Here is a 14,636-nt window from a genome sequence, read left to right as displayed (position 1 = left end):
GTTACAATTACAAGAGAGATTCTGAAACTTTGATATTAAGAATGAGAAAAAGAATCATATTGGATATGCTATGCTAAATAAAAAGCTGAAAACCTCAAAAAAAAAAGTTACATACTTTTGCATGGAGTACATGAACCATAATTTATTTCACCAAACCTTCCCTCTTATTCTTCAAAACTGATTTGTGGAGGAGCTTTTATATGCTGGGCAAGACAGATTCTCTTCCCTATGAGTACTCAGTCTTATGGGGACATATATATATAAGCAAAAGACAATGGGTTGTAATAATAATAATATAATTGCTATCATTTGTTGAGCAATTACTCTGTGCTAGGCACTATGCTATCTGATAGGGCAGGCACTGCTATTATCTTCATTTTATGGAATGAGGAAACCTAGCTTGGTGAAATGAGTAACTTGCCCCACATGCAGAGCTATGTCAGCTCTTGGCTACACTACTGTATTAGAGGGAAGTAAATTGCTAGGCAAACACACATATGGAAGGAACTCTGATGCAGACAACAGGTAGCAAGAAAGTCTTCTCAGAGGAGGGACCATCAGATACACCTTTGACATGCACGTCATTTCTGACTTTAATTACCCCAAATACTACTTCAATGAACATCTGTGCAGACAACTTTCTATTTTGTAGTCCTGCTGTCACCTGCTCCTTTGGTTAGAGTCTAAGAAGTAGAATTCTGGAACAAATGGAAAAAACCCATGGCTTTCAATACCTGTTGCCACGTAGCTATTACCAGCAATATGAGCGTATCTGTTTAACTGTAGCCTTACCAGCAGTGAACAGTGATATTTTAAAAAAATTCTTTGCCCTTATTAAAAAACTAGTATTTCTTTGATTACTAGTTTAGCTATATATTTTGTCATTAACGCTTTCTTTAAAGCTCAAATTTAAGATCTTTAGAGTTACTACCAATTAGGAGCATTACCAGTGAAATAACATCATAGAATGTCTCATATCATAGATGCTGTCATTTATTCCTACATCCACAAAAATGGCTATGTCACAATTAGGAGCATCCAAATGCTCCTAATAGATTCTATTTTCATGCTAAGATCCTTGAACTCTGAAACTTATTATGAGCTCAATGAGGATAGGGGAAATGTCTCGTGTGATTCTGAAATCCTATCACAATGTCAGCAAGTAATACATACTATAATCATTGCTACAAGAATAAGTACATAAAATAGATGGTGACAAAATATGAACTGGAATACCTTCTAAGATCTGACACAAATAAACTTAGCTCAATAAACATCACATGAGGAAAGGATTAAGGAGAAGTAACCTTTTCCCATTTTCCTGGCTCCCATATAAAGAGAGAGCCTATAATCCCAGTGTGCCAAGGATAGTTCTGGTTTATGCCTTTTGTCCTAGCATCTTGTCTGATTGGAGCTGCCTTTCAGAAAGGTCCTGGATTAGGCAATACATTTTATGGTCACCCTACATCTACAGGATGTTCCCTTAATGAGTAGCAGCATAAAGTGCTTCCCTGATCAGAAAGCTTGTCTTTATGTCACTCTGAATTTCACTTTGAAGACCTCCGAACAGATAACTATTCTGGCTTCTTAGTGTTTTTATAATACTTTACCATTTAAAGCAATGTAACAATCCACAAACAGTTAATCACTAACTGGAAGAACATCCCTTGATTATATCAGAAATCTTTATTCTATTTTGCTGATAAAAGTGAGGCATGGAAAGAAAAAGTGACTTATCCAAGGTCACATCAATTTATGAATCACCAGCCACATGAGAGGAGGCTGCTGGAGCTCTGACTTCTGGTTTTTGGTTAATTCTCTAAACCACACAGTCATTAACTTACAATTAAATCTCCTGTGAAGTTAGGTTAGAAAGATTTTAATCATTTAGTAAATGGCTTTGTAAACTACAGGCAGTAATAATCCATTTCAGTTTGTACAAGCAAAATCATGGGCATACCTTGATAATATTTTTTAATGGGCATAAATTTCATAATTAATATTTCAGTTTCACTGAACAATAGTCTGTATTCAAACCTACTCTATAGATCCTAAACTATCAGAACGTGAATGGAATATTTATAAAACAGGTGAAAATTTTAAACAAACATGTAATACTTTGGGTAATTAAAAAATGAAATTTGTTACAATTTTATATTTCAAAAGTATGTGAAAATTTTGTACCACGGTGCGTAGTTTAGATAAGGTTACCTTAACATGTAATCGCATGTTTATCACATGAACATCTTGGCTTATAGCAGAAAATTTTAATGGAGTTAATAAAGTAATTCTCTAAAGCAACAAAATAAAAAACTGATGGGAATAAATTTAATATACTATGTCCAAGACCCCTATGAAAAAAGACTCTACTGCTTGCATAAAAGAAGAGGCATACCAAATACACAGACAGAAACTCACAGTTATAGATATGTCAGTCCCATGGTAATTTATAAAAATATTATAACGTTAGTCAAGGTCCCATTTGCATCCTGTGGGGATGGGGTAAAGAACTTGGTAAGCTCATATAAAGTTTACGTGGAGGAATAAATTTAAGAGAAAACCAAGAAAACTTTTTCAAAGTATAAATAAAGTGCAGTAATAAAAATAGTATTTTGCTGGCACAGACCAATGGAATAAAATTGAAAGTTCAGAAACAGATACAGATGTAGACAAATATTTAATAAATGAGAAGTAACAATGAAAGCATGGGAGGATTTAGCGATGTTGTGACAGCTGACTAGTCCACACCTCACACCATATGTCAAATTCCAGGTGGACTGAATATTTCAATGTAAGAAAATGAAAGCAAAATGTGGGGGAGGCCTTTCTATGTATGACTTCAAAAGCAGAAAAAAACGACTGATAAATTTGACATAAAACATAAATAATACTCTCTAAAACAAATATGTATTGAGGATATCAATCATTTTTCTGTGTTTAAGCTATAATCATTTTATCATTGTGTATTCATTTCAGTTTAGTTTCTTTTGACATACAAATTTAAAATACAATTTAAAAAACTGTAAAAAGTTAAAAATTTCTATTTTTTCTTTAAAGTTTCTATGCTTTGGGGCTAGAAATGACTTTTTAAAAACCAAACCAGACTGGGACACCTGGGTGGCTCAGTCGGTTAAGTGTCTGACTCTTGATCTCAGCTCAGGTCTTGATCTCAGGGACATGAGTTTAAGCCCCGTGTTGGGCTCCATGCTGCGTGTGGAGCCTACTTAAAAAAAAAAAAATCCAAACAAGACTAATTTTCACTAATATTTTCTTATAATTTTTTCATTGTTTCCTGTTTTATGTTAATTACACAGATGAGAGGTCAAAATATGGCTCTGTCCTATATGAGTGGTTTAAGGATGTTATATACCTCTGAGTCTCAATTTATTTTCCTGAAAAAAATGGACATCATAATACCAACCGATTAGAGTTGCTCCAGAGATTAAGGGAGGTGGAGGGATGGGTTAGCCTTGTGATGGGTATTAAAAAGGGCATCTATTGAATGGAGCACTGGGTGTTATATGCAAACAATGAATCATGGAACACTATATCAAAAACTAATGATGTATGGTGATTAACATAATAAAATAAAATTTAAAAAAAATTACTTTATACAAAGCATTTATCTATCACGCTAGAACCCAGCATATAAAGAGTCAGTAAATGGTAACTATTACTTTTAATGTTATCACACTGCATATTGGACTTCTTGATTTCATTGACATATCATTATGACTAGAAACTTACGGTAATGGTATTTTTACCTGTTTTTAAAACAAATTTCACATTATTTAATGCTATAGCTTTTTGTTTTTAAAATTATTTTTAAATGTATGCATTAAAATATTGGCATGTATACACCAATCACAGAAATATGCCAAACACAGAACTATGCCAACCAATTAACTCTTTGAAGACTAGTTATATGCAGCATCCTACAACGTGGTCATTTAAAGTTACACTCTGAAGTCCTCAGATGGCCAAGTAATAGTATAATCCAAGAATATTAAAAGGTTTCTTATGCACCAGAATTGCTGAGATTATGAGTTTGAAATATAAATAGGATGTCAACTTTTCTTTATCTTACCTCTAATAGGCCATCCTCTGGTAGATCAGTACAGTGAACAGCATTCTGGATCTTAGTTTTACCAAAGACTGCTCTGAGGGTTCCAGGGCGTAAATGCCGGGCAATTTCCTATAAATGCACATTCACATATAGTCAGTTGTTCAGTGTTAACAAGAAAAACACCAGCTACATGAAACACTTGAATTATCTGTTTATGAAATACATGTATACAGTGATGGCACTGATTTTTTTCTGGAAATAGCACGAATGTATGAAAACTTTGAGCAATGAAACATTTCAGTTCACTCGTAAGGCTTTTTCTGTGGCCTGATGTAAAGTCCAGAGGGCAACAATAATTATATCTTTTTTTTATCAATAGATTATGGAAAAATCACATAAAATAGGAACCCAGTTCATTACTGTGAAAGACTTGTATCCTAACAACTTGATATAAAAATGAACTAGTTTGATGGCCCTGATTTCAAAAGATTTTTCAAAATATTCCATTTGTTTCAGCTTAGTACTAGCTCACATTAGAGGAAACAATGGTTACAGATAACTCAAAACTGTAAAAGAAACAAGAAGTTAAAAAAATTAAAGATAGGGGAGTATTAATGACCTACTTATTAGTCTTTTTTTTAATTCTAAATTAAACATTTTCAAAACTTCAATTTTAACTTTGACATATACATACTAAAAGGGTACTTAATATATATGAATATTTTTAAAAGAGGAACAAATACCTGTGTACCCACTATTCAGTGGAATTAAAATAATACAATAACTTTGAAGTCCCCTGTGTGAGACTTCATCCTGACTCTATTCTATCCCACCCCTACCTCTACCCAGAGGTACCTGTTACTCTCAATTTTATTTAAAGATTCCTTTGTTTTGTTTAGTTTTCAAAACACTGTTCTTCAGATTTGTTCATGTTGTTGTGTTTAATAGTAATTCATTTGTTTTTATTACTATACAAATCCCATGTGTGACTGAGCATATTTTATCCATTTTCCTATTGATGGACATTCAACTAATTTCTTCACTCTCCCCCTTTCTCTCTCCTCTCCTTGCTTTGACACACACACACACACACACACACACACAATCACACACAATTCTGCATGTATACAAGAGTTTCGTCTGGATTAGGGCACATACATATTCAATTTTACTAAGTACTGCCAAACCATTTTCTTAAGCGGTTGTAACAATTTGCCATCAGTGCACAAGAATTCCCACCACCCACATCAAAATCCACATTTGATATTGGCTAACTTTTTAATTTTGCTATTCTAGTGGGTGTGAAATGGTGTCTCATTGCGTTCTTAGTTCATATTTCCCTGATTACTAAAGAAGGTTAGTGTCCTTTCATATACATCCACTTTTGTAAAATGTTTATTCTTGTCTTCTTCCATCCATTTCCTACTGGGTTATTCTTTTCTTTTTGATTATTATTTTTATATCCTGAATTCTATTTTTTGTCACTTTGCACAATGTAATATCGTTTCCCAGTCTGAAGCTTATCTTTGGGTTTTCTTTAGTATTTTTTTTATGAACAGAAATACTAAATTTTAATGAAATTAAATTTATCAGTCTTCTCATTTATGATTTGTGCTGTTTCTGAAGGAATTATTCTCTACTCCAAGACCATAAGGATACTCTTCTCTATTGTCTTCTAAAATGTTTAAAGTTTTGCCTTCCACGCGAAGTTCTTGATTGACCTACAATTGACTTTTGGTTATAATGTGAGGGGGATATCCATTTCCATTTTTCCCACAGGGATATTTAATTGCCCTAGCACCATTTATTGAATAGTTTCCCTCTTTCCCCACCAATCTCTAGTGATTAGCTCTGTTATATATAAGATTTCTGTGTAGGTATGAATCTGTTTATTGGTTTGCTGTTTGGTTCCACTGGATGTTTTGTCTATTCGTACATCTATATTATACTGTCTTCATTATTATAACTTTATAATAAGTCTTCATCTGGTAGGGCAAGTCCTCCAGATTTTGGTGTTTGAATGCATGAAGTTTGAGTTGCCTATTAGATATCCTATTAGATATCCAAGTGAAGTTTTCAAATACATGGTTGGGTATGAATCTAGGATCAGAGGAGTCTTCCACACTGCAAATAGCAATTTGGGGGCCCATAGCATTTTTAAGGTATTTAAAGGTATCAGCTGGATGAGATTGTGAAGGCAGTGAGATGAGAGACAGGGGCACCATATCTTAAGAAAATAAAGGAGACAAGGAGAGATGATGAGCAAAGGAGATGGAGAAGGAGCGACCAGCTAGGTAAGAAGAAATCCAGGAGAGTCCTTTCCTAGAAGACAGTGAAGAAAAATGTCAAGGACAGAGAGTCATCAACAATGCTCAATGTTGCTGAGAAGTCACATAGAGTAAAGACCAAGAACTGAACACTGGATCTAATCAATACGGAGTCATGGATATCCTTGACAAGAGTGGTTTCAGAGGCCCGGTGTTGAGCAAAACACAGATTGATGTGGTTTCACGAGAGAATGGGAGTAGAAGAACTGGAAAAAGTGAATACAGGCAACTATTTTGAGGAATTTTTCAGCAAAGAGGAGAAGAGAAATGGAGCAGTAAATGGAGGGAAGTGGAATGAGAGAGGTTTTTCTGGAGGACAGTGTTATTTTTAAAATGAGAGAAATAATGGCACATTTACATGCTGATAGGAATGATCCAGCGAAGGGAAACACTGATGAAGCAGGAAGGAGAATGGAGAATTGCTGGAGTGATGGAGTTAAGTGCAGGAGTAGGGGAGTTGGCCTTATCTAGGAGCACGGAACATTCATCCTCAGCATCAAGACCACACACAGAGCCCACTGCAGGAAGTGGGTATATGCAGTGGTGACAACTTATGGAAGTTCTTTCTTTATTTTTAATTTTGATTTAGATATAACTTACATAGGTAACATGTATTGGTTTTAAGTGCCCCATGAATTTTGTCAAATAGACTCAGTAATCACCATCCTAAACAACATATGGAACATTTCTAAAGTTCCCTCCAGAAGTTTTCCTTTGATTGATTCTATTATGCAGTGAAAAGGGCAGCAAGATTGTCATCAGCTGAGGGGAAGGCTGGAGAGGAGGTTTGGGGGATGTCAGGAGAGAAAAGAAGGTAGGAACACATTTTAAGAGAGCAGGAAAGTGAATGAACTAGGAAAGTGAAATGTGATTGCTGACAGCACTGAGGGCCCTCCTGTGAGGCCCTTCATTGGTGAGGTTAGTGGTCATGAATGCAAAGGGAGATTATACAGGATAGCCACACTCAGCTGCATGGATGCAGGCAGAGATTTTGGTAGAAAGTTGAATGTAATGAGGGTTGGGACTTTACTAAAAGAAAACCACAAAACAAGAGAGGGGTAAGGGAGTTGAGGGGTATGCAAGAGAGTGATAATAAGGATGGGCAACAAAAATTAAACTGAGTAAGAAAGCAAGAGCCTGGGGGTGGGCAGAGCGGTGAGAGGCACTGAAAAGGTAGATCAATGGATCAGAGCTAGTGGGATGGAATGATTATTAAAACTGGTGTTTGAAGAAATGAGCTGGAAAGTTAAGAGAAAGGATACTTAAAATTGAAATTATTGGAAGTGAGCGGAGAAGGGGGGCGGATTAGCAACACTCTGGGGATTTGCCAGGTGTAATCTGAAACTGGCCATTGTACTCAGAGGGCAGAGAAAAACTGAAGAAAGAGGTTAGTAGTGGCAGTTTTCATAAGCAAAGGGAACTTGGGTGGCAGCAAGGTGAGTGGATTCCTGCAACCACCAGCCACATCCTAAGTTTATACAGAGGCCTTCACTGGGTTCAGTCATGTATACTGTGCAGGTGTTCTCAACACCGCATCATTATGTCAAAGCTGTGTCCTTGGAGCAGCCACTGGGGGGAAAGGCAAGCAGAACCCACGTTCCAAGGACAGGGGAGGGGGTGAGGAGCCTCTGATCGACTAGGTCAACTGGTGGTCATGTCTGTTCAATGACCTTCCCTGACAATGGGGTTACAGTGATTTATAATGATCAGTTTTAAGGTGTAACCATGCCCAAGGTCACGTGGAGGACAAGAATACTGAGGAACGGAGGATCACAGACTGAGAGGCAAAGTACTGAGTGGATCAGCTCTACGGATATGGCAATCACCAATAGTTATGGCGGCTGCATCTTCTGGTGCAAAAATGCGGAGCAGCATTCATACCTGTGATTCCATCCCTTTGGCACATCTTAAAGGTGTGCATTTATTTAATTACTTAAGTTTTCCTTTACAAGGTTGTATCAAATGTGTTATAAATGTATTACTTAAGAAAAACATTTTGATAAACTAGAGAATAAGGATGGCTCTATATTAAATTCATGACTTTCATTCTGTTCCCCCTAATTTTCCTGACAATTAAGCACCTGAAATTACACACCTACTCTATTCACGTGGTGGTAAGCTGGCATTCTGTGAAGTAAGACATACTTTGTAAAATCATGAAGGTGGGTACTTATTTTTCTTTTCTTATAATTTCAGTTAGGAGGAAAACACTTGAAAAGGATTCCATTTGACTGTACTGTTTCATAAGAACTTACCCTGTACCTACTTTATTTGGCATTCACCATTTTCATTAAAATATTACTCTCATGTAAGTGACTCTATATGCACCACACTTGAATTCTGAGGAGGGTGTGTGTGTGTGTGGGGGGGGGTGGTGGTGGTGGTGGTGGTGGTGGTGGTTGGGGGGGGGGGTCATTGTTAATGTCTAATCATATCGTACTGTGGTGAGAGAATGTGGTCTCTTTGGTCGTCCCTTGAAGGAGTTCGTTGGGATTTTCTTTGCATAGTCAATTTTAGTCAGTGTCTCAACGGTAGCTGAAAAGAATACTGTCACATCTGCGTGCAGGAAGTTGATCGTGAAGTAGCCTCAGGATCTACACTTCTGGGGAAGTGAGGAATACAGGATTGGGCAGAGGGAGAAGTTGAACGGCAATGAGTAACAACAGCAGCCTCAGATAATCCTACAGGGAGCTCTGGAGCTACGATGACCCTTCACAGTCATCCTGAATTGAAGCAAACAGGTGAGGCCTTGATCTCTCCAAACTGACAAGTCACTGGATATGGGCCACTCCAAGGAAGGGGCCATGACCTTGGGCAAGGTGACTTTCTTCAAAAGAAGGCAGTATCTATAACACTTACTGAATTACTGTCAGCTGCCAATACACAGCTGGGGAATGGGAACTTCAGTTCTGAAGGTGAGACAGGGATCTGAGTGGCCCTCCACAGCCTCTACTACTTCCATAAACACACACACACACACCAACTGCATATACAGCATATACGACAAATATGATGTTGCAGACACTGTAATCTGATTACCATTCTTTTTAGATAATGAATTTTTTTCTCTTTTCTGGAAGATTTTGCATTATCTCTTTAGCTAGGCATTGGTCATTGGCCAGTCATTCTGTCCACGGTCTGTTGACTGCTCTCCAATTCAAAGTGAAGAGCTACATCTTTAGTCAGCTCCTTTTTTTTTAATTATTATGTTAATCACGATACATTACATCATGAATTTTTGAAGTAGTGTTCTATGATTCATTGTTTACGGATAAAACCCAATGCTCCATGCAGAATGTGCCCTCTTTAATACCCATCACCAGGCTAACCCATTCCCCCACGCCCCTCCCCTCTAGAACCCTCAGTTTGTTTTTCAGAGTCCATAGTCTCTCATGGTTCATCTCTTTCTCCGATTTCCCCCCCTTCATTCTTCCCCTCCTTCTTCTTCTATCTTCTTCTTCTTCTTTTTTAAAAACATATAATGTATTATTTGTTTCAAAGGTACAGGTCTGTGATTCAACATTCTTACACAATTCACAGCGCTCACCATAGCACATACCCTCCCTAATGTCTATCACCCAGACACCCCATCCCTCCCACCCCCCACGACTCCAGCAACCCTCAGTTTGTTTCCTGAGATTAAGAATTCCTTATATCAGTGAGGTCATATGATACATGTCTTTCTCTGATTGACTTATTTTGCTCAGCATAATACCCTCCAGTTCCATCCACGTCATTGCAAATGGCAAGCTTTCATTCCTTTTGATGGCTGCATAATATTCCATTATATATATACACCACATCATCTTTATCCATTCATGTCGATGGACATCTTGGCTCTTTCCATAGTTTGGCTATTGTGGACATTGCTGCTATAAAAATCAGGGTGCACATACCCCTGTGGATCTCTACATTTGTATCTTTGGGGTAAATACCCAGTAGTGCAATTGCTGGGTCATATGGTAGCTCTATTTGCAAGTTTTTGAGGAACCTCCATACAGTTTTCAAGAGTGGTTGCACCAGCTTGCGTTCCCACCAACAGTGTAGGAGGGCTCCTCTTTCTCCACATCCCCGCCAACATCTGTCGTTTCCTGACTTGTTATTTTTAGCCATTCTGACTGGTGTGAGGTGGTATCTCATTGAGGTTTTGATTTGGATTTCCCTGATGCCGAGCGATGTTGAGCACTTTTTCATGTGTCTGTTGGCCATTTGGATGTCTTCTTTGGAAAAAGGTCTGTTCATGTCTTCTGCCCATTTCTTGATTGGATCATTTGTTCTTTGGGTGTTGAGTGTGATAAGTGCTTTATAGATTTTGGATACTAGCCCTTTATCTGATATGTCATTTGCAAATATCTTCTCCCATTCTGCCGGTTGTCTTTTGGTTTTGTTGACTGTTTCTTTTGCTGTGCAAAAGCTTTTTATCTTGATGAAGTCCCAATAGTTCAATTTTGCCCTTGCTTCTCTTGCCTTTGGCGATGTTTCTAGGAAGAAGTTGCTGTGGCTGAGGTCGAAGAGGTTGCTGCCTGTGTTCTCCTTTAGGATTTTGATGGACTCCTGTCTCACACTGAGGTCTTTCAACCATTTGGAGTCTATTTTTATGTGTGGTGTAAGGAAATGGTCCAGTTTCATTCTTCTGCATGTGGCTGTCCAATTTTCCCAACACCATTGGTTGAAGAGACTGTCTTTGTTCCATTGGACATTCTTTCCTGCTTTGTCGAAGATGAGTTGACCATAGAGTTGAGGGTCCATTTCTGGGCTCTCTATTCTGTTCCATTGATCTATGTGTCTGTTTTTCTGCCAGTACAATACTGTCTTGATGATGACAGCTTTGAAATAGAGCTGGAAGTCCGGAATTGTGATGCCGCCAGCTTTGCTTTTCTTTTTCAACATTCCTCTGGCTATGCGGGGTCTTTTCTGGTTCCATACAAATTTTAGGATGATTTGTTCCATTTCTTTGAAAAAAGTGGATGGTATTTTGATGGGGATTGCATTGAATGTGTAGATTGCTCTAGGTAGCATTGACACCTTCACAATATTTGTTCTTCCAATCCAGGAACATGGAATGTTTTTCCATTTCTTTGTGTTTTCCTCGATTTCTTTCATGAGTTATAGTTTTCTGAGTACAGATCCTTTGCCTCTTTGGTTAGATTTATTCCTAGGTATCTTATGGTTTTGCGTGAAATTGTTAATGGGATCAACGCCTTAATTTCTCTTTCTTCTGTCTTGCTGTTGGTTTATAGGAATGCCACTGATTTCTGTGCATTGATTTTATATCCTACCACTTTACTGAATTTCTGTATGAGTTCTAGCAGTACTGGGATGGAGTCTTTTGGGTTTTCCACATAAAGTATCATATCATCTGCAAAGAGTGAGAGGTTGACTTCTTCTTTGCTGATTTGGATGCCTTTGATTTCTTTTTGTTGTCTGATTGCTGTGGCTAGGACTTCTAATACTATGTTGAATAGCAGTGGTGACAGTGGACATCCCTGCCGCGTTCTTGACCTTAGGGGAAATGCTCTCAGTTTTTACCCATTGAGAATGATATTCGCTGTGGGTTTTTCATAGATGGCTTTTATGATCTTGAGGTATGTACCCTCTATCCTTATACTCTGAAGAGTTTTGATCAAGAAAGGATGCTGTACTTTGTCAAATGCTTTTTCTGCATCTATTGAGAGGATCATACGGTTCTTGTTCTTTCTTTTATTAATGTATTGTATCACATTGATTGATTTGCGGATGTTGAACCAACCTTGCAGCCCAGGGATAAATCCCACTTGGTCGTGGTGAATAATCCTTTTAATGTACTGTTGGATCCTATTGGCTAGTATTTTGGTGAGAATTTTTGCATCCATGTTCATCAAGGATATTGGTCTGTAATTCTCCTTTTTGATGGGGTCTTTGTCTGGTTTGGGGATCAAGGTAATGGTGTCCTTGTAAAACGAGTTTGGAAGTTTTCCTTCCATTTCTATTTCTTGAACAGTTTCAGAAGAATAGGTATTAATTCTTCTTGAAATGTTTGGTAGAATTCCGCTGGGAAGCCATCTGGCCCTGGGCTCTTGTTTGTTGGGAGATTTTTCATTACTGCTTCAATTTCCCTAGTGGTTATAGGTCTGTTCAGGTTTTCTATTTCTTCCTGATTCAGTTTTGGTAGTTGATACATCTCTAGGAATGCATCCATTTCATCCAGATTATCTAATTTGCTGGCATATAGTTGCTCCTAATATGTTCTTATAATTGTTTGTATTTCTTTGGTGTTGGTTGTGATCTCTCCGCTTTCATTCATGATTTTATTTGTTTGGGTCCTTTCTCTTTTCTTTTTGATAAGTCTGGCCAGGGTTTTATCAATATTGTTAATTCTTTCAAAGAACCAGCTCCTAGTTTCGTTGATCTGTTCTACTGTTCTTTTGGTTTCTATTTCATAGATTTCTGCTCTGATCTTTATTAATTGTCTTCTCCTGCTGGGTTTAGGCTTTATTTGCTGTTCTAGGTGTAGGATTAGGTTGTGTATTTGAGACCTTTCTTTCGTTTCTTGAGAAAGGCTTGTATTGCTATATACTTTCCTCTTACGACTGCCTTGGCTGCATCCCAAAGATTTTGAACAGCTGTGTTTTCATTTTCATTGGTTTCCATGAATTTTTTTAATTCTTCTTTAATTTCCTGGTTGACCCATTCATTCTTTAGTAGGATGCTCTTTAGCCTCCGTGTATTTGAGTTCTTTCTGACCTTCCTCTTGTGATTGAGTTCTAGTTTCAAAGCATTGTGGTCTGAAAATAGGCAGGGAATGATCCCAGTCTTTTGGTACCAGTTGAGACCTGATTTGTGACCTAGGATGTGATCTATTCTGGAGAATGTTCCATGGGCACTAGAGAAGAATGTGAATTCTGTTGCTCTGGGATGGAATGTTCTGAATATATCTGTGAAGTCCATTTGGTCCAGTGTGTCATTTAAAGTCTTTATTTCCTTGTTGATCTTTTGCTTAGATGATCTGTCCATTTCAGTGAAGGGGGTGTTAAAGTCCCCCACTATTATTGTATTGTTGTCGATGTGTTTCTTTGCTTTTGTTATTAATTGCCTTATATAACTGGCTGCTCCCATGGTAGGAGCATAGATATTTACAATTGTTAGATCTTCTTGTTGGATAGACCCTTTAGGTAGGATATAGTGTCCTTCCTCATCTCTTATTACAGTCTTTGGTTTAAAATCTAATTTGTCTGATAGAAGGACTGCCACCCCAGATTTCTTTTGGTGTCCATTAGCATGGTAAAGGGTTTTCCACCCCCTCACTTTCAATCTGGGGGTGTCTTTGGGTCTAAAATGAGTCTCTTGCAGACAGCATATCGATAGGTCTTGTTTTTTAATCCAGTCTGATAGCCTGTGTCTTTTGATTGGGGTATTGAGCCCATTTACATTCAGGGTAACTACTGAAAGATATGAATTTAGTGCCATTGTATTGCCTGTAAGGTGACTGTTACTGTACACTGTCTGTGTTCCTTTCTGGTCTATGTTGCTTTTAGGCTCTGTCTTTGCTTAGAGGACCCCTTTCAATATTTCTGTTGGGGCTGGGTTCGTGTTTGCAAATTCCTTTACTTTTTGTTTGTCCTGGAAGCTTTTTATCTCTCCTTCTATTTTCAGTGACAGCCTAGCTGGATATAGTATTCTTGGCTGCATATTTTTCTCATTTAGTGTTCTGAATATATCCTGCCAGTCCTTTCTGGCCAGCCAGGTCTCTGTGGATAGGTCTGTTGCCAATCTAGTGTTTCTACCATTGTAGGTTACATATCTCTTCTCCCGAGCTGCTTTCAGGATTTTCTCTTTGTCTCTGAGACTCATAAGTTTTACTATTAGATGTCGGGGTGTTGGCCTAATTTTATTGATTTTGAGAGGGGTTCTCTGTGCCTCCTGGATTTTGATGCCTGTTTCCTTCCCCAAATTAAGGAAGTTCTCTGCTATAATTTGCTCCAATATACCTTCTGCCCCTCTCACTCTTTGTTCTTTTTCTGGGATCCCAATTATTCTAATATTGTTTCATCTTATGGTATTACTTATCTCTCGAATTCTGCCCTCATGATCCAGTAGTTGTTTATCTCTCTTTTTCTCAGCTTCTTTATTTTCCAACATTTGGTCTTCTATATCACTAATTCTCTCTCTGCCTCATTTATGCTGGCAGTTAGAGCCTCCATTTTTGATTGCACCTCATTAATAGCCTTTTTCATTTCGACTTGGTTAGATTTTAGTCCTTTTAC

General features: G+C 37.7%; 1 protein-coding gene across 4 annotated transcripts in view; it reads right to left on the bottom strand.

Moving 5' to 3' along the window:
• NME7 (NME/NM23 family member 7) overlaps positions 1-14,636 on the bottom strand; it is a 273,460-nt gene that overhangs the window by 49,577 nt on the left and 209,247 nt on the right. For 3 of the 4 annotated variants that reach the window (XM_035010884.1, XM_035010886.1, XM_035010885.1), the window contains exon 11: positions 4,088-4,195. The exons of the other annotated variant lie outside the window; for it this stretch is intronic. In XM_035010884.1, the coding sequence (XP_034866775.1) occupies positions 4,088-4,195 (108 nt within the window). The remainder of the gene's footprint in view (positions 1-4,087; positions 4,196-14,636) is intronic. 4 annotated transcript variants of the gene reach the window in all.

Source organism: Mirounga leonina, unplaced genomic scaffold (genome assembly GCF_011800145.1).
Source record: "Mirounga leonina isolate KUSES-001 unplaced genomic scaffold, KU_Mleo_1.0 Mir_154, whole genome shotgun sequence".
NCBI classification, from domain to species: Eukaryota; Metazoa; Chordata; class Mammalia; order Carnivora; family Phocidae; genus Mirounga; species Mirounga leonina.
This window is presented reverse-complemented; position numbering and strand designations above follow the sequence as displayed.